General features: G+C 38.3%; 8 protein-coding genes across 8 annotated transcripts; 4 read left to right on the forward strand and 4 right to left on the reverse strand.

The window, feature by feature from the left end:
- Positions 1-125: 125 nt before the first annotated feature.
- SOCG_06063 (uncharacterized protein) lies at positions 126-1,154 on the reverse strand. Its single transcript, XM_013165387.1, has one exon. It carries the CDS (start codon positions 1,129-1,131, stop codon positions 919-921), a length of 213 nt encoding a protein of 70 aa, XP_013020841.1. The 5' UTR covers positions 1,132-1,154; the 3' UTR covers positions 126-918.
- Positions 1,155-1,303: 149 nt separating this feature from the next.
- On the forward strand, positions 1,304-4,902 carry SOCG_01558 (gluconate transporter inducer Gti1). Its single transcript, XM_013164511.1, has one exon. It carries the CDS (start codon positions 2,213-2,215, stop codon positions 4,595-4,597), a length of 2,385 nt encoding a protein of 794 aa, XP_013019965.1. The 5' UTR covers positions 1,304-2,212; the 3' UTR covers positions 4,598-4,902.
- A 323-nt stretch (positions 4,903-5,225) lies between these two features.
- Positions 5,226-7,506, forward strand: SOCG_01559 (transcriptional corepressor Tup12). The gene is made up of 4 exons (XM_013164512.1): positions 5,226-5,404; positions 5,463-5,550; positions 5,620-5,936; positions 5,996-7,506. Exons 1-4 carry the CDS (start codon positions 5,281-5,283, stop codon positions 7,132-7,134), a joined length of 1,668 nt encoding a protein of 555 aa, XP_013019966.1. The 5' UTR covers positions 5,226-5,280; the 3' UTR covers positions 7,135-7,506.
- Positions 7,507-7,592: 86 nt separating this feature from the next.
- Positions 7,593-11,853, forward strand: SOCG_01560 (tuberin). The gene has a single exon (XM_013164513.1). The coding sequence runs from the start codon at positions 7,767-7,769 to the stop codon at positions 11,760-11,762; it is 3,996 nt and encodes a 1,331-aa protein (XP_013019967.1). The 5' UTR covers positions 7,593-7,766; the 3' UTR covers positions 11,763-11,853.
- On the reverse strand, positions 11,820-13,745 carry SOCG_01561 (ER lipid phosphatase). The gene has a single exon (XM_013164514.1). It carries the CDS (start codon positions 13,153-13,155, stop codon positions 11,893-11,895), a length of 1,263 nt encoding a protein of 420 aa, XP_013019968.1. The 5' UTR covers positions 13,156-13,745; the 3' UTR covers positions 11,820-11,892.
- A 377-nt stretch (positions 13,746-14,122) lies between these two features.
- On the reverse strand, positions 14,123-14,924 carry SOCG_01562 (vacuolar sorting protein Vps55; the record flags this gene model as incomplete). The annotated part of the gene is made up of 6 exons (XM_013164515.1): positions 14,123-14,259; positions 14,314-14,369; positions 14,504-14,588; positions 14,683-14,755; positions 14,822-14,840; positions 14,908-14,924. 6 exons carry the CDS (start codon positions 14,922-14,924, stop codon positions 14,123-14,125), a joined length of 387 nt encoding a protein of 128 aa, XP_013019969.1.
- A 41-nt stretch (positions 14,925-14,965) lies between these two features.
- On the reverse strand, positions 14,966-16,398 carry SOCG_01563 (uncharacterized protein). The gene is made up of 2 exons (XM_013164516.1): positions 15,765-16,398; positions 14,966-15,684 (listed from the first exon to the last, which is right to left on the reverse strand). Exons 1-2 carry the CDS (start codon positions 16,227-16,229, stop codon positions 15,328-15,330), a joined length of 822 nt encoding a protein of 273 aa, XP_013019970.1. The 5' UTR covers positions 16,230-16,398; the 3' UTR covers positions 14,966-15,327.
- A 1,586-nt stretch (positions 16,399-17,984) lies between these two features.
- Positions 17,985-19,229, forward strand: SOCG_01564 (phosphoglycerate kinase Pgk1; the record flags this gene model as incomplete). Its single annotated transcript, XM_013164517.1, has 1 exon — positions 17,985-19,229. The coding sequence occupies one exon, from the start codon at positions 17,985-17,987 to the stop codon at positions 19,227-19,229; it is 1,245 nt and encodes a 414-aa protein (XP_013019971.1).
- Between the last annotated feature and the right edge of the window lie 317 nt (positions 19,230-19,546).

The following is a 19,546-nucleotide window of genomic DNA, read 5'->3' on the forward strand; positions in this document are numbered from 1 at the left end:
CGAAAATGTAAATGTAGGTAGGTCCTATGTAGCAAAACCATGCAAAATGAAAGGTTGAAAAGGGTAATATTTCATAAATATCGTCGTATCATTCTCTCTTCTTTGCTTTTTTTGTCTTGCTATCTGCTTTTCCTTTTTTTTTTTTTTTTCTTTTCATGGAAACAAAAAGAGTACTGTTCCAGTACGTACGACCCGACATCGCATCGCGTCGCATCACATCACATCGCATCCATTTCATTTCATTCATTTTCAACTCAGTTATTTCACTTCACTTTAATCTTTCGAAACATGCAATGAAGCCTCTCTACGTATAAAGCGTTTCCCAAAAGTAACTTCTGGTCAATCATCAATTCTAAAAAGGATGATCCTTACGCTTTCTCTAAAAGATAGGTGGGACAAATGCTCGCCAGTTGCTGCTAGACTTTTTACAACATTGATACAATGGAGTATGGATTGTTTTCTATGATCAAAGGAAACTCAAAATTCAAAACTGATACTTCGCTTGCAATGTAAAAGTGTAAATGTAGAATAGATAGAAAGCGAAAAAAGGAAACATACCAAAAGATGTCTTTACAGTCCAAACCAAAAACAAACTAATACCACCATAAAAGAGAGACCGACTACTGCCTTGGTCTATAGAGCCCTGCATAAAAAGAGCGACATAGAAATGAAGCGAAAAAAAGACATACGAAAAATAAAGCAGTGCTGGACATCAAGTGTCATCTCCTTTGCTGGTAATTTCATCAACAAACTTACGAATCAATTAGCCAGCTGGAAAAAAAAAATTAAAAATAAAATAAAATAAAAGTTGTTGACAAAGAAAAAGGAAAAGAAGAAAAAACCACAAGCAGCAAAAGCAACTTTCACAGCCACTAGTCTCGAACCAATTTTGTATTAAAAATTACATATTCTTTTTTCTTATGACATTTCCTTGATCCTCTGTAAGGAATCTATATGGTCAATACTATTGATCTCGATAGGATTGATGCGTATAGCACGTCGCTTTTCCATCCGCGCTTTACTGAAGCAAAGCACAAATGAAGGAATACCACCATAGATGAAAAAATATAATATATATATATATATATATATCTTATTTATAAAAAAATTATATCCTAATAGAATTTCCATTCCTTTTTTTCGACATTTTTTTGGTGGTTTCTTTTTATTAAATTTTTTTTTCTTTGTTTCTTTGTTTTGTTTACGGGATCATCACATCTCCATATTGTTACCTCTTCTCCGCATCTTCGCTCGTGGCTCTTTGACCCTTGCTACCTCATCCACATTTGGTCACCTCTAAAATATTTCTTCCCCACATTTACGCTTTCCTCTCCCTATCACAACGAAACCAAAACAAACCACACGAATTCCTAGCTTTTTTACATTTTTTACTTCACGCGTCGTAGTTACTGTTTGGAATTGTTTTTTTAGTATTCCTGTTACGCTGCATTGAAGCCCGGTTTCGAATTCCTAGAAAGTTGCTTCCTCATTTCGCTTTCCTGTCCGACAGCTCGGAAGAAGCTTTTTTTTGTACAGGCTATTGTATTTCATTTCATTTCAAGGTATCACTATTTTTATTTTTCTCGGCTTGTTCTGCTTGCCTGAATTCCATCTTGTAGGATTTTACGGGTCTACAATTTAAAGGGTCTTGCTCTTTCTTTCCTTGGCCTGTTTCTACCTTCATTGAATTGTAAATCTCCTTTCCTTTTCTTCCCCCCTTTCTTTCATATTTCTCTCTTGACAAGCTACTTTTCCCTGTTGATGTTTGTTTCGACGAATCTCCGCTCCTTCATCGCCTTTATTCAATTCCTCTCTAATTGCTATACTTGAAGCCTCTTCCTTCTTTTTCCTTTAATGTTTAATCGTTTACGGAAACATTGTATTCTTTCAAGACTTCTTTACTTGTATTAACTTAATTTCTTCTTTTCTTCTTCTTCCCTCTCAGGCTTTTTTTTTTTTTTTTTTTCTTTTCCTTTTTTTTTCTCTTTCTCTCTTGTTCAACTCTTCTCTCCCCCTTGTTTCATAAGCGGTGGTGTCTGCTGTACGATCAGACATTGTCTTTTTGGTCTTTGTACCTCGGTTATCGTTTTTGCTTTCTTTTTTTTAGGCTCGTTTCCACTTCCCATTTCTCAACCATTGTTTCTTCTTGTCTAATTTCAACCTCTTAATTTCTCATCTCTTACTAATTTTTCTCCCTTACTAAATTTCCTGTATGTCTGTTTTGCAGTCTCCGTCCATACCTTCCGACCATCCTTCCATTCTTCAGCCCTCTTTCTTTGGATACGTAGGTACTACGTTGGATGCCCTCTGGTTATTTCAAGCTTGCCAACAAAACGTCCTTCCCTTCACCCCTCGTCGTCCTCAACGCGAGGAACGAAAACACATCATCCATTCTGGTAATGTTTTTATTTTCAATGAAACCCAATCTGGTATCAAACGCTGGACCGATGGTGTCCATTGGTCTCCTTCTCGTGTCATCGGCAACTTTCTCATCTATCGACAACTGGGAACTTCCTCTTCCAATTCAAACGAAAAAGTAGATACTACCAAAGCTGCAACTGGAAAGCGTACTGATGAAAGTGGTGGTCCAAATCAAACATCTCCTGAATCCAATTTTCCTTCCGCTCCTCCTCCTCCCCCTCCCCCTCATCATCTGTCCCATGAGTCTCATCCCTCCATACCTATCGATGATGTCTTTTCAGATTCAAATATCTCTGTAAATCACCCTTCTCAGTCTTCGAATCCATTATCCACGGCCGCTTCTAATCCCTCCACTCTTCCAGCAAAATCAGATTTCCCTCCTACGTACCTTCAAGATCCCGCTAGGTTCTTGTCCACTTCTTCCGCATCTGTTCATCCTATACCAACCCAGTCTTCTGACCCTCTGTTCTCCCACCACAACAATCTTGCCCCTACTTCTACCTCTACGACTGGTCCTACCCCCATTCCTTCTGCTGGCGAGGATATAAAACCATACACAGGTGGTGCCTCCTCTGTATTGGCTTCCGGACAAAATTACCCAGATACACTTTCTCGATCCTTCCCATCCTTTCCCGCTACCTCAAATCCTCCTGCTCCTTTACAGCCACAGTATCCTATGAAGCGCCGTCTTTCTGTACCATCGTCTACCTCCACTTCTTTGTCTAATGGGTTTCCCGTTAATTCTGCGCTCTCTTATCTTCATGATAGTGAGCGTGCTTTGGTTGGATCTTTAAACGATGCATATTCTTTCAAAGAAGGAGGCCTTGTCAAAAAAACCATTTCTCTGACTATCAACGGGCAATTGCATCACCTCATCTCTTATTATACTGCAGAAGATGTATTGAGTGGAAAATTGAAAACACCAAGCTCCATGCCTCTCTTCCGCCAGCTTCCCATTTCCCCGGAATTATTGGAGAGTAAAAACTTTCGTATTCCACCCTTAGTCGAAGCAGCTGAGTCGGAAAAAATTTCTTATTGGAATTCTGTCTCTTCATCTTGCGATACACAACAACAACAGCCGACATCTCTTGCTTTGACTGGTGCTTCTGCTTCCGTCCCAGATGTGGATTCTTCTTATCATTTTCAAAACCTCACGCTTTCCACTTCTCCTTCATCTAATCTACCACCGACTTTTAATGGGAACAGAACCTCACCATCATCATTGCAACAACATCCTCATCCTTCTTCCCAGCTTCCTTTATATGGTAAATCTCCCAACCAAATGCCAAATCCAGATATGCCGCCTATACCGACTTTTAGCAGCCATGCTCCTCCTCATTATTCAGAAAATCCAATTCCTACTATGACCGCAATGCCAGAGTCTTCTGCGTATCCAAATCCAGTTTTTATAAAAAATGAATATAACGAAGATACCTCTGGTGTCCACAGTGAGTTACCTTCCTTTCATACTAGAGAAGAACCTTGGATTGATAAAGATGCGTTATACAATAACTCTCGGCAGTACCTCACGGCCCATTCCACTTTCCCTCAGCAATCTACACCTCATAACACGGCACTTCCCGGTTATGCAAGTCTACAAGAAACAAGCAACCCAAGTCTTGAATCATTTGATCGTAATATGCATAGGCATTCATTAAGTACAAGTCAACCCAGCTCAATAGTTCAATATGACACTGGATTGGCTTACCAATATCCAATTAATCAGAATATGAACCCTACGGGAGGCCTACATGGAATGTCTGAATACTATTGGAACAAAGACGCTCACTTACAGCCCCCAATGATGCATCCCTCCCAAGGAAATGCTATGTATATGAGTGCGGGCCAAAGTTGGATCCCTAATTCCAATATGAATATGCAATCTAATTCTGAATATCCATTTCCTGTACAACAGGAAATTAATTCTTCCTCAACGAAAAGAAGAAGCACAGTTAGTCGTTCTCCAAAGATGTTTCTTCCTATTCCTAATTCTCGCAGGGGTTCCGTTCCTTTAATACAAACAAAACAATTACCGATGCGCTCGACAGGAAACCGTGCTTTTTCACCTGTCAATACAATACATCGTTCTGCATACCGTGCTCATCCATATCCCATCTTGCCTAATGTTTCGCAAGTTCAATATCAGCCAGACGAAACCAACAAACCGATGCGCTAATCAAAGGATAAAGTTACTTTTAATGGATTTGCTCTGATCACTGATAATATAATGTATTTTTAATGCTCCGGATTATTCTATCCTGTGCTATAATTTACTACGACTTTTTTTTATTTTTTACTTAAAAATCTCTCCCCCTCTCTTTTATACTTATTTTTAGCTTTTTTATGGTTTCAGTTAATTTTTATACGCTACAAAAGAAAATGACAAAAGAATTCTTCCTTATTTTGTGGTAAGCTTTGCACATATTTGAATCAAGGATAGTTATATTTGTTTTAAACTAAATAAAATAAAGACTTTTTCGCTTTTACAATTGTTTGCGTTCCTTACGTTTCTACATGCTTCAAACTTTGAAACTGTGAACACACATTTTTGATAAAGGATCGAATGCAAAATTACAGATAGTAATAACGTTCTGCATAAGAAATGAAACCAGTGTTTAGCTGAAATATGCTTTTCTACTGACACTTCATTATATATATATATATATATCTCTACGTTTATTGCTTGTTTGTTTATATATATATGTTTATGTTACTTTATAGATCGCAATTAACGTTTTTCGCGGGTTAGTGCAATTCCGTAATTATTTTTCGAGGCGTTGGCGTTGTCGCTATTTACTAACCTCCCATGATATAGTAGAAAACAAATTAAACTGCAGCAATTTATCAACAACTGAATTTATGGCTTCGGCGAATGTAAGCACGCGTGTGTATGAGCTGTTAGAAGCTTTAAAAAAGGAATTTGATGAAGTCTCTAAAAAATCACAAAGTTCAGAGCACCACAAAGATGATTTTGACTATAAAGGTAAAGTTTCGCAACAAACAAGCAATTCAACCGAAAATTTTGACTAACTAGTGGAAAGGAGTAATTTCATCACAAATTCAAGAGATTGCTCTCATGAAACAAACGGTAATGGATTTGGAGATGCAACAAAACAAAGTCAAAGAAAGGTAACGAAGATCGGGAGAAGAAATCCTGATTTCTTTATTTAATTGGTTTCTTAACTCTAACCGGTATAGATACGAAGATGAAATTGCTAGATTAAAAACCCAACTCGAGAATCGGAGGAAGGAACTTGCTTCGGGAACCATATTTGGTCGTAGAAGAAGCAGTGTTTCTATGGGAAAGCCAGGCTTTTCTGAATCCTCAAAAACATCAATATCTGCTAATGGAATCAGCGGGTCTGCTCCAACAAGCTTACGCTCCCCTGCTGTTGACTCTGATGGTACCGCCTTAGCACCTCTTCAACTCCCCAACTCAGAATTAGCCTCTCAAGGATACCTTGGTTCATTTGCGAATCCTTCAATAGGTGGACTTGATGGTTCTGGCGTACGATGTAAGTAGAAATTTGATTAACTTGTTTAATTGCGGTCGGTCTTTAGCTAACTAAATAAGCTTATCCCCAAAGCTTGCCTCTAGGACATCCTCCAGCTCCTGAATCCGCTTATGCTTCTTCGGGACCACTTGCTGTTGCCAGCGGTGCTAATGGCAAGGTGAACCCACCCCTTCCATCAGAAATGATTCCCACATCTAGTTTGACAAATAATGAGGAGAAGGATTGGTCTATTTCTACTTTAAGAAAAGACAAACAATTTCCTATTTCTGTCAGATTGCTTCATACTCTGGAGCACACTAGTGTCATTTGTTATGTTCGTTTTAGCGCAGATGGCAAATACTTGGCTACTGGTTGCAACCGAGCCGCTATGGTGTTTAGTGTAGAGACTGGTCAGCTAGTTAATCTTTTACAGGAGGAATCTGCTGAGCGTGAGGGAGACCTTTATGTACGAAGTGTCGCCTTTAGTCCAGATGGTAAATTCCTTGCTACCGGAGTAGAAGATCGTCAAATCCGGATTTGGGATATTGCTCAAAAACGTGTCTATCGACTTTTGACTGGCCATGAACAGGAGATCTACTCCTTAGACTTCAGTAAAGATGGTAAAACACTGATTTCTGGTAGCGGTGATCGTACAATATGTCTTTGGGATGTTGAGGCTGGTGAGCAGAAGTTGATTTTACACACTGATGATGGTGTGACCACAGTTGCCTTCTCTCCCGATAATCAATTTATTGTAGCTGGTTCCTTGGACAAAGTTATCCGTGTTTGGACAGCTTCGGGTACTTTAGTAGAACAGTTGGTTGGACATCAAGAGAGCGTTTATAGTATTTGCTTCTCACCTGACGGATCTCACTTGGTCAGCGGTAGTCTAGATAACACAATTAGATTGTGGGAGCTTCAAGCCACAAGAAGGATACCACCCAGCTCTATAAAAGAAGGAGGAATATGCAAGCAAATATTCAGTGGACACAAGGATTTCATTTTGAGTGTTGCGATGAGCCCTGATGGAAGGTGGATTATTAGCGGTTCCAAAGATCGAACAATCCAATTTTGGTCTTTGGATTCATCAACATCCCAGCTTACCTTGCAGGGCCATAATAATTCTGTCATTTCCGTCGCGATTAGTCCCAATGGACACACTTTTGCAACTGGAAGTGGAGATTTACGTGCACGAATCTGGTCATATACGGACCTTTAAATCCTTATTGTTCTTAATGTGTTTTTACTCGCTTAGCCCCTTTCTCTTTTACATTTCATCCGTAATGTGTTTTTGTTCAGAAAATCTTTCAGATTTAAATTATTCTTGTTCGGTTATAATGTGATTGTTAACTGATGTTATATACTGGGATTTCTTCTTCCAAATGTTCTGGTTCCGTTCCTTTTTTGATACAAAATTGTGATTTTGTTTATTCTCGCCCGTTATTTTTTTTATAAAATATGAATAGTCACTTTTGTTTCTATTCTTTTCTTTAAAATTACTGTTCTTTCTTAATTTTGTTTTGTAAACCTACATTGCCAACTTTATGAAATATATCCAAATTGAATATCTTTCTCGTTTACTTTCCTGATATAGATACAAGTGGGTATGTATGTATTTTATATAATTTAATTGTAAAAGTTATTTCCGTAAATTCACCCCTTCGTTTTTCATATCATCTTCGGCGCGCCGACCTTTTTCTGTAACTAAGTACCTATTCCACCGTTCCTACCGATTGAATGGAAACTTCACGTATCTCCAAACGTAAATTATTCATGAATTACATTTTTGTTTGCGTTACATATTAAACACCAAAGCATTGGCCTGATTTAGACGGAGTCTAACAATTTAAAATGGAAGAAAAATCTTTGGTTTCTAGTTACGAACATTGGAGTGATGCAGATATTCAACTCCACTTTCGTTCAACTCTTTCTTTAAAAATAAGATCTGCTATAGTTAGAAGCATTTACCAGAGACTGAAGAATTATATTTACTCGTCTATATCGATAAATCTAGTATGGAATAATATACAAGACTTTTTCTCTGTGAAAACGAATAATAGGGACATGCGGGTGTTGGCATACAATTTAATGGAAAGATATATATATACCCAAAAGGAGCTGTCTTTGATGGAAAGATACGTGTTTTTCCAGTCCATTGAACAGAATGATTTTCATGATCTCGCAGAGCTTCGACTAAAGCTCAAAACTTTAAATGTTTTAACCCAAGAAGGACACAAACTGTCTGGAATTGAAAACAAAATTTGTCCTTTACTAGCGACGTGGTTCATTCAAGCTCACCAGCTTCAAACAAATCTCTCAGAAGAGAATGTTCTTAAAGAAGAAGGTTTGCTATTTTTAGCAGAGTTATTCAATTTTTCTAGCAATTTGGTAAAATTTCAATTCTACAGAGTTCCTGAACGTCATGCACTTATGCTCATTAATTCAGTCGTTGAAGTCTGCAACCGAACACCTTTAACAGAGGTAGTTGAGAAAACATTACTTCTTTTTGATGCTCTTGTTCGCTATTCTTCCGTTCCAGCATCTTCTGTGAACGAAATCGTTATTATTTTATGCAGTGCTTTTGTGAGTACATTTTCGTATTCCAAGCTGGCTAATTCCGTCGTTGTGAATCTGTTTCAGAGCCATATTTCGCATACTGTCTTTGAAGTCATCGTAGATATTTTACGGAACTTGAGAACGAATGTGAACGCTGTTCGTGGTGCAGTTCGTCTTATGCGTTTTTTTGTATTGCAGGAATCAAGTATCGAACCGATGACATCTTTTACTTTGAGCTCTTCTATAAAATACACAGAACTTCCTTTGGGGTATCATGAAACCATTGATTTTGAAATTCTTGGTACCGTTTTTCTATATTTACGAAATCCTTCTATCTGTTCTCAATTGTCTTCAGTTGATTGGAGACGTATTTATAATATCTTGATGTTTTCATCGAGTTATTTACCACTAGAATCATCGGAACATAGAATGTCGATTAATTATGCTGCCGCCTTTGCAAACTTATATGACCGAATATTGGATGTTTTGGAGATTGATGCTTTTATACCATCTTTTATTTTCTTTGAAGAAAAATTAATTGGGTTCTTTTATAAAATACTTCCTCTTCTGAAAGCTCCGACTTTAAAGAAGCTTGTTCATTACATAGAAATATGTAATCTAACTTGTCCGTCAAGTTCCTATTGGACTCTTAATCTTTCATTTCTATACAAGGTAAGCCAGACCGACTTTCTTTCTGAACAAGATCAGGCCAATGTTTCAAGGATGATTCAAAAGACTTGCTCGTTACTGGATAATCATTCTGTGCCAGAGTTTTGTAGAGTTTATCTTCTTCCAGCCTTGAGTAACGTCGGTATTGTAAAAGATGAAGAATCGGTTGCCCCTTTGTATAATATGCTTTTTTTTATTCACGTTAATCATTCTTTTATCGAGCTACAGGATTTAATTTCAATTTATCAGAAAATAATTTATTCCCCTCATAGTGGGAATATAAATATTCGGCTTGCTACAAGTTCATTAATTCGTCTTTTCTTCTTTTATTTTGATTTGAAATCCAAGGAAGGGACCGTCACCCTTCTGTCGACGTTGTTGTCTTTGCTAAGCAAGAATAGTTCTCCAACACTAACTAGGTTGATGTGTCTACAGTTATTTCTTCGATTTCGTAGAAATGCACAAGGTGTATATTTGGTTGAACACTTACACGAGCAAGCTGCTTCTTCAAACTTTGGTTTACTGGAAGAATCAATGCCTTACGTCTACCCTGTTTCGGATTCATTTATTAACGATATTTTAATCGACAAACATTGCTGGGGAAGACCGCCTTCTGATATTTTTGACGAGAGTGATGAAAGCGGAAAAGTAACTCTTTTCACATTTCCTGCAACTTCACTATTGGATGCCTATAGAGATATCGTTCTTAAGGAAACCGAATGGAATATGTTCAGCTTTTTTATCACTCATTTTCCGGATCAGTTAAGCAACCGAAGTTTATTTATACAGTCAATCCTTCAAATTAGGGATATAGTTAGCATTTTCTGTGGAATGATTTCTGAGCGCGTATCATTTCCCGCTGCTGTACCTGAAGACATTCGGAAGGCCCATATTATGATACCTCTTCTTCAAGGTGCTTTAATGTCGTTCGGATATCTGGACAACTTCACACGGGCTGAAAAAGACGAATTGGTAAATGCATTTTTACCAGGACTTGAAAAACGGAATGAGGTTTGTCATATTTGTATACACGCCTTGTTGCTATGTTGTTATGAAATGCCCGTGTCTATAAGTAAACATTTGCCAGCAATTTTGACAAGACTTTCCAGGCTAATTACTAAGTCAGATTTAAGCGTTCATATTCTTGAGTTTCTATCCAGTTTAGCTAGACTGCCGGACCTCATAGCTAATTTCACTGACGCTGATTTTCGACAGGTTTTCGGAGTTTCTTTAAAGTACATTCAACATTATAATGTAACAAAAAGTGGAAACTCTCAAACCGACGATACTGCTGTTATTAAGCAATCTTATTCGAGCTATGTGTTAGCCTTGGCATATAATATTCTCCAAGTCTGGTTCCTTTCAGTACGGATTAGTGAACGTAAAAAGTTTGTCCCTTGGATTTTACGAGGATTAAGTTTGGCGGCTGAAGGCCAACCACTTGATGATTTGAGCTTGGTTCAATATGATATGATGCAAAGATTTTGTTATTCAAATTCGGATATTCATAATCAAGCTCCAAATGGTATTGACCCTCACATGGATTCACAAACCTGGATTCGTGGAAACTCCCTTTTTACCGTTAATGTCTTAAAGAACTTTAATTACATGCAAGCCCTTGTACGTCGTCCTTCTGGTACAACACAATATACATTTAGAAATATGGCTTATTTACGAAATTGGATGTTTGAGAAAGACTTGTCAGGTTCTAATGATCTGCCGTCTCATAATGGGTTTGCTCCGACACCTAGTAGTTTTTTCTCACATTTCTTGGATCCGCAGGGTATTTCTGTCAATAGTCATCCGATTCTTCTACCAAATAATGATACTGTGCGGAGAGCAATAAGTGTTTTCGATCGGGTTCCAGTTATTGAGTCTTTGAAGGCTGGTGTCGTTTATGTCGGCTATCAACAAACGGCTGAAGCAGAAATATTAGCCAATACAGATCCCTCTCACGGTTTCAAAGAATTCCTTAATGGACTTGGTATTTTAAAGGAATTGAAAGGAAGCAAAGAATTATATACTGGAGGTTTGGATCGAGAACACAATATTGATGGGGAGTTTGCGTATTATTGGAGAGACAAGGTCACCCAACTCGTTTTTCATTGTACAACATTGATGCCTACTAATTTTGAACGAGATCCTAGCTGTACCATGAAAAAACGACATATTGGGAATGATTTTGTGAACATTATTTACAACGAATCGGGTCTGGTTTATAATTTTGACACAATCCCTAGTCAATTCAGTTTTGTAAATATAGTAATTTCGCCTGAATTTGAACCAAATAACTCGTTAAACGAGTCACCCAAATTTTATAAGGTGGAAGCTCAGACAAAATACGATATAGACTTTAGTCTTTTTAACAGCCATAAGCTTGTTTCATTAGAATCTTTGCCTGCAATTGTGCGCGACGTGACATTGAATGCAGCGGTATTTTCTCATATTTATCATCAAGGTGCCGGTGATTATGTTTCAATATGGACTGAGCGTTTACGACAATTAAAGCGATTAAGAGAACGGTTTTTACCTGCGCATTTGGCTGAAGAGGATCATGATGGAGAGTTACAGATAAAACTAAAAAATGGCACGAACTTTTCGGATTTTACAAGCTATCTCTAATTTACACTGCTGGGCAGTCTTTTTTAATGATAGATATTAATACCATAATGAATTTTTTCATGTCTTATTAATAAAAATTGATTACTTTTCATTAAAATAAAGCGTATGTAAAAGTTCTATTAAACGGGTATTAAACGCTGAAAACATTCAAAACCAAAAAGAATAGTACAGCGGGCCAGGTGAGAAATGTGAACTGCTTAAATGATTTATGTAGGATGCTTTTGTAATGATAACGAGGATTGGCACGCCTATTTTGAGCTTGAGTATGGTATAAAGGAAGAAGACGACCAGACTTCTGGAAGTGCTTGTTTGTATGATACGTAACAACAGCAAATAATAATAAAGAACAAAGACCGTAGAAAACATATATTGCAATCTGGTCAGGAAGTAAACAAAGCTGAGTTTGGTAAGATTCTGAAGGCGCTTTCCCTTCTTCATGAACGTAATAAAGTGAAAGTAATTGATATCCTGGTCTTCGTATACCACTTGTCATTGCAAATGCTTTCACATTATATTCAGGAACCTCCTTTACAGAACCATAATCGTCAGTATAACTATGAACAACTTCACAATAATCGTGATCATCACCTGCGAATGCTGCAATTGGCATAACGTCCTTTAAAATTTTTTCAGAAAGCTCTTTAGAAAGTACGTTCTGGTATTGATAACCATAACCGAATGATATTGTATCCTTTTGCTCGCGCAGTTTCCCACAGGATGTGCCATCCGGACGATATAAGGGAACATGACCAAAAAGAATCGCCGGTGATGATGATTCTTTATCCTTGTTGAAAAAATCCAAGTAAGATCTTGGTTTTCCGTATACGTCAGGCGATAGAGTATTTGAAAGTCGAATCCCATCAACCAAAGCCAAGGTATGATTGCCAGCAATTACGGATCGAGAGGTAGGTCCATAAATTGATTCAAATGTTTTTATTTTCTCGTAGTAAGTTTTTTCTCCGAAGCCAATATCATGATTTCCGGGGTAAACTTCAACATGCTCAGCAGCGTTAAAATCGAAAATTCTATTAAATCTTTCTAAATCTTGTTTCCATTCATCACGATTAAATTCTCTTCCGGTATCCATCAGGTCACCCATTATAATGGTTAGATCCGGTTTGAGCTTTTTGTGAAGGTATCGCCAATGTCGAAATAAAAACTGGTCGGCGATGAATTGTACAAGACGTAGCAAAGGCCTGGGATAACTGTAAGTACCGTTATCTACGATCTGGGGATCGGCTACCAATGCAACATGGAAAGGCTTCGCTTCATGAGGCCAGCGTTCCCAGTTAGACCAATTGCATTTTGTATGTGGCCGAACATGAATTGTCCTTTCTAAGTAATAGACCAAAAAAAAAGATAAAAGGTAATAGAGCAAAAGTGTGACCTTCATAGTCGCAATCTTTTTAAAGCGGTAAACAAAGGAATGTGTTGAAAAAAGCTGAGTTCATAAGCAAAAACCAATGAACTAATATATTATTGATACGTCCAAGTTAGTTATTATTTGTATAATTCCAATGGTTGAATGAGAGACTCCTAGAAGCAATTGCTTCCTGGAAAAAGGAACGATAATTAGGAGCTTGGGTTGACCGAGTAAACGACAAGAATAAATTTACTTAATATATCAAATTGAAGCCACTTTATGTGAACTTTCACCCTATGAGATAGACTTTGAATCGTTTGGAAAGTTGAACAGAAATTGTTGTGAGCAGATTGTGAGTAGGAAAATAGTAGCAATATACACCAAGTTAATCTTACTGTTTTGGTTTATAGACTTAATTACTAATTATCTTATTTTTCAAAGAATTAAGAGAATAGATGGTGCGGTCGTTCCATTTTTCTCGAAAATGAAAGTTGTTTACATAGAATTGTTTGTTTATGATGTCGACAAACCTGGATAAAAAAAAAAATCTATAACAGAAGCTCTACTATATTAAACGAAAGAGATGAGAAACACAATTAAACTAGTATATATAAGAGCTCTTTTGTACGTAGATACATCCCATGGTGTGGCAGGAAAGAAGCAGTGCGATACCATTTATTAAAAAGAAACATAAAATTAGTAACCTTGAATAAGCATTCATTAAGCATAGATTGTAAAAAATAAAAAGGGAAGGGATAGGACAATAATCATTAGATGTTTGCAATATACTGGAGATGAGCAAGAACATCTGCTTAACAGAAAAATACAGACATCGAATTTTAGACAAAGAAAAAAGAGGAAAATTCTTCTCTTTCTTCATTTCTGAAAAAGATCGAACAACGGCATACCCTACCTTATAGTACATAGGTAGGCAATGCAGATGCAAGCTATTCTAATTGAAAAGGATGATCGAAAGGAAAGAATTAGATGAAAAGGCTTAAAATTCTTCCTCATGGGCAGCGAAAGCTTGAGAGTAAATGGTAATTACCATAAAGATGATAAAGCCACCGATACAGCTCATTACTGAAGCTGGTATATTCGTGAGACTCACATTTATAAAGACAATGGGAAGGGCTAAACACAAGTTAGTATATAGACTGATCAAACGAGAAAAGAAAAATGCCGTACCAAAGCCAGTACTGATGATAGCGCCAAAAACAAATCGACCAAAATCTAAAAGATTGCTATATCGGTTAGTTAAAGGCCTGAATAGGAAAGAATGAGAGAGAGCTCGCAGCGAGAATTAGAAAAGCTTTCGAAATTACAAAAGTCTTCTAAAGATGTTTCTCAAACAAAACCGCTCCTTATCATGACATACCGATCCTCTTCTTGTAAAAAGTCATGACTCGAAGAATACCGTTCGGTGAGTAATTGCGGTAAAGGTGCCAGCAAAAAGGGAATGACTACAAGGTTAGAGAATGTATTTTCATGTTTCAAGACCGATAAAAGTGACAGATGCAACCATATCCTTTTGCGGTAGAGATTTAGAGACCTTACCAATTAGCAGAGGAAACCAATTTCTGTAAAGAGCGCCAGACAAGATCACAAGCATAAAGCCAATGGCTAACACCTTTATTCAACAATTTTGTTAGCAATTGGTGCTTTAGAGAAATTGAACACAAGAACACTCGCATACCGAAGAAAGACCAATAATTCTATTGACGAACGGTGTCGTTAGTATTCAGGACTTGGAAAAGACTACAATGGGGAAAGCCAACTTACTTTTTAAGATCAGACATGTTTGCTTTTATGCAAAAAGACCTTGGAAATTTTTATTTGGATAATTTGCTATGAGTAGAAGAAGGACCAAAGACGTAGTAGTATTCAACCACCTAAATAATTACGTTGGTCCTCGCTAAAATACAGTAAATAATGAATTGTAAAAGGGAAAAAAATGAACAAAAAACAGAGGGATTGAAGAGCATGAGAAGAGATAAACAAAAGAGAAATACAATCTACACTTCCATTGTGGGGATTTTATGCCAAGGGAACGTGGCTGCCAACCGAATTAGGTGAGGGGAGCAATGGGTCAAGACAAAAAAAAAAAAAAAAGAAAGGAGTATGGGAAGTGCATAATGCGAGTCTATTTGATGGTATTTGATCGATTCAAATTTTGGATGGGAAGGGTGAGGAGGAAAAAAATCAATTGGTTAAGCATGGGATAAAAAAGTTGTTTCTCGATGGACCATCATGAACGATTTTCTTTTTCCAGGACAAATTTGTTGTACAAGGATGATCATATGCATATAAATAATAAGCAATTTTCTTTGAAATAGAGGAATGACGAACGGTGAAGCCAAATTGATGCATTATAGAGTGAAGCGTAGCATTATCCATGTAGCGAGAGTTGGTGACACAAGGAGCAGGAATGACAAAAAAAAACCAGGGAGGATGAATGGGATCTGGGGGAAGTAGTAGCTGGGTACATTTCCAAAGAATTTGAGCTCTTGTATTAGGTGGAGCAAAATTTAAAACTAAAGAGCAACTAATCCCATGAAACTAGAAGGATGGTTAATTTTTGAATAAAAAAATAAAAATAAAAAAGAGAGAGAAAGAAAGAAAAGAAGAGTAATACTTACCTGACCTTCTTTTGGAGAGCGAGTCAAGACGTCTTGCTCTTGGATGAGAGGATGGGAGGAATGGAGGTCGATCCTGGTAACGGAAAACAAACCACAAGTGGAGCATTTGTTATCGACAGAAACACTTCCAATTTCCAAAATCTGTTGTGGGCGATTGTTTGGATGTTTTGGATAGAAGCTGGGATCAGCTCGAATCCATTCGACCAAGATTTTACTAGAGTCACCACCCTTTTGGCTGTTTTGACCATTTTGACTTGCCTTTTGGTAAGCATCAATTCCAATGGCTTCCAATTGTTGCTCTACATGTTGGATTTGTTGGGCAGAGGCTTGGGTAGCTGTAAGTCGGGCTTTTTCCTTGAGTAGATTGTGGTAATGGCGAATGAGTTTGTTTCCTTTGAGACCTTTTGGTGGATGTGCTTGCTTTTTTTTGGCAACGCGATCCTTGACCGAGACAGGACGACGCATACAAGCTAGCAAAGAAGGGCACGTCAATGAACAAGCAGAACGTGCAGAGTGTGAAGTTGATGTTTAATGAACGACTTTTCTTTATTATATTTCTTCCTAATGGGAAATGAAAAATGAAGAAGCTATAGAAAAAAAATCAAAAGGAAAAAAAAAAAAAAAAAAAAAAAAAAAAAAAGACAGGGAAGAAATAGGAATGAGTTGGACAAGAAAGAACCAAAAAAAGAAAAAGAAAAAGAATTAAATAAGGAATAAATAAATAAAAGCAAACAAAAAAGAATACCTGTCTTTCCAATTCCAAAGACAAATCCGTTGTTCTGTGTGTGTGTATGTGTATGTGCGACTAGAAAAGAAACCACCAAAACTGGATGGTTGTGTCTTTTGAGGATGGGATAGAACATGAACAAGTCGTAGACTAGTAAATTTTTTTTTTTAAAAAAAAAAAAGAAAAGAAATAAAAAAATGTCTTTTTCTACTTTTGTAAACTGCCAGCAAGTAATGATTTCCGTCAAGAACCTCAACCTCATTCTTCGCGACTCTTGAAAGCTAATAAAGAATTTGAATCTCAGTCAGAATTACGAGCGACAGAATGAGAGAGTAATCATCAAAACATGAATTTCAACATTTCGTTCACCTTGACGATTCACGAAAAAGGTTTTTTTTTTTTTTTTCGCTTCTTTCTTTTGTTTATTTATTTATTAATTATAAATTACTTCCTCGATTGGCTTATATAGCTTGTACAATACCTCATTACTAGAATACCCAAGTTGAACCCAACTGCCCTGCCCTTTCTTTTCTACAGGGAAAGAAAATAGCAAACGCAGCTTAGCTGGATTCCAATCGTCGACAATTTCATTTCTGCTCCTGCTGTCTGTAACTTCTCTACGATTCTTTTTTTATTTAAAAAAAATAAATGAAATAACATAACATAAAAGAAATAAAAAGAAAAGGAAAGAAAAGTAACGGGAAAGGAATTTTAGTCTTTTCAATTGCGCTTTGTTCCTTCTGTCTTGTTACTACCGCACACTCAGGTACCGAAACTCGCTTACCACAACTTTAAAATAAACTATCTCGGAAATTCCCACTTAAACGAAACGCGGCACCACCAGCCTTTTGGCGTCTCATTTTGCATTCCGAGCATCCCCCCTTGAACTGTGGAACTGATATCAACGGAATGTCAGTTTCTCCGATAAAAGAGCTCATGCGACGTCAAGGTACATGTTCCTTGGCGAAGCCTCTTATCCGGCTCGGAGATTTTGATGATGAAAACAAAGTTTTTTCCGACAAACAATGAAATCATAGATTCCTCCCCATTGGATCAAACGAAACACAATGTTGTTTAATGACACTTCGGTTCTTTCATTGTTATTTTTTAATCTTCCGTCCCTGCTCTACTTTGTACCCTACTTCTCTCATCCTGTTACCGCCGTGTTTCCTCCTTGTTCCCCTCGTTGTTCGCTCGCGGGACCGCGTGATGTTCAGACGAACGTTCTTAGACGCGATTTCGATGACTTTCGGTTCGGCTGATAACGTCATGGTGGTTTCAATGTTCTCCTGACCCTCGTAAAAGGTTCCGACTTGTCACCTTCGTCACCTGCGTCACTATCGATGAATTTCCAAAAATCCTACGTAGTTGATCCACAATCTTCCATCAACCTTCCAAGTGCCTCACCCTCCCCCGATACAGAAATATAAATAAAGGTGGATTACGCTGATTCAACCAACAACTGACCTTTAGTTTCGTAATAGGATTTCAAAATGTCTTTGTCTACCAAGCTCGCTATCACTGACGTTGACTTGAAGGGCAAGAATGTCTTGATGCGTGTCGACTTCAACGTCCCCTTGGACGGTGACCGCATCACCAACAACGCCCGTATTGTTGGTGCCCTCCCTACCATCAAGTATGCCATTGAGCAACAACCCAAGGCTGTCATCTTGATGTCTCACTTGGGCCGCCCTAACGGCTCTCGTGTCGAAAAGTACTCTATGAAGCCCGTCGCCGAAGAGCTCAGCAAGCTCTTGAACCGCGACGTCAAGTTCCTCAACGACTGTGTTGGCCCTGAGGTCGAAAAGACCTGCAAAGAGGCTAACAACGGCCAAGTCATCCTTTTGGAGAACTTGCGTTTCCACATCGAGGAAGAAGGTTCCGCCAAGGTCGACGGCAACAAGGTCAAGGCTGACTCTGCTTCCGTCGAATCTTTCCGTAAGTCTTTGACTTCTCTCGGTGACATCTTCGTCAACGACGCTTTCGGTACCGCCCACCGTGCTCACTCCTCCATGGTTGGTGTCGAAAAGACCCGTGTCTCTGGTTTCCTCATGAAGAAGGAACTCGACTACTTTGCCAAGGCTTTGGAAAACCCTGCTCGTCCCTTCCTTGCCATCTTGGGTGGTGCTAAGGTTGCCGACAAGATCCAATTGATTGACAACCTCCTCGACAAGGTCAACCGCCTCATCATCTGTGGTGGTATGTCTTTCACCTTCTTGAAGGTTCTCAAGAACATGAAGATTGGTGACTCCCTCTTCGACGAAGCCGGTTCCAAGAACGTCCAAGGCATGATCGAAAAGGCCAAGAAGAACAATGTCGAAATCTTCCTCCCCGTCGACTTTGTCACTGCTGACAAGTTCGACAAGGATGCTAACACCGGCTCTGCCAATGCCGAAGAAGGTATCCCCGACGGCTGGATGGGTTTGGACTGCAGCACCCAATCCTCCAAGCAATTCGACGAAGTCATCCAATCCTCCAAGACCATCGTCTGGAACGGTCCCGCTGGTGTCTTTGAATTCGAAAAGTTCGCCACTGGTACCAAGACCATGCTCGACTCTTGTGTCAAGAGCGCTAAGGCTGGTAACGCTGTCATCATTGGTGGTGGTGACACTGCTACTGCTGCTGTCAAGTACGGCAAGGAGAACGAGGTTTCTCACGTCTCCACTGGTGGTGGTGCTTCTCTTGAACTCTTGGAAGGTAAGGCCCTCCCCGGTGTTGTTGCCCTCTCCTCCAAGTAAATTCTTTGAGAACATCTCAGCTTCTTCATCGTTTGTTTCCTTGACACATACTAGCATCTTATGATTCGTAAATCATAACACTAAAACTTTTTTTTTGGATTTTGGGATGGTAGTTTTTGTTTCGGAAATAGCCCGAACGGGTTTTGGGAATCCTTGGGTTTCCTCCTTTTGAAACGAATCGACTGTGAATAACCTGTTTAGGGTTTGGTGATGAGTATATGCATTTTGAAAATAATTGTTCCCTTGTTTATGTTTAATAAAAGAAATAGATATTTATGTACACAGCAATTTTTCTCTTCAAGTGATCATTTCTGATT

The sequence above is a fragment of the Schizosaccharomyces octosporus genome, assembly GCF_000150505.1.
Source record: "Schizosaccharomyces octosporus yFS286 unplaced genomic scaffold supercont6.3, whole genome shotgun sequence".
NCBI classification, from domain to species: Eukaryota; Fungi; Ascomycota; class Schizosaccharomycetes; order Schizosaccharomycetales; family Schizosaccharomycetaceae; genus Schizosaccharomyces; species Schizosaccharomyces octosporus.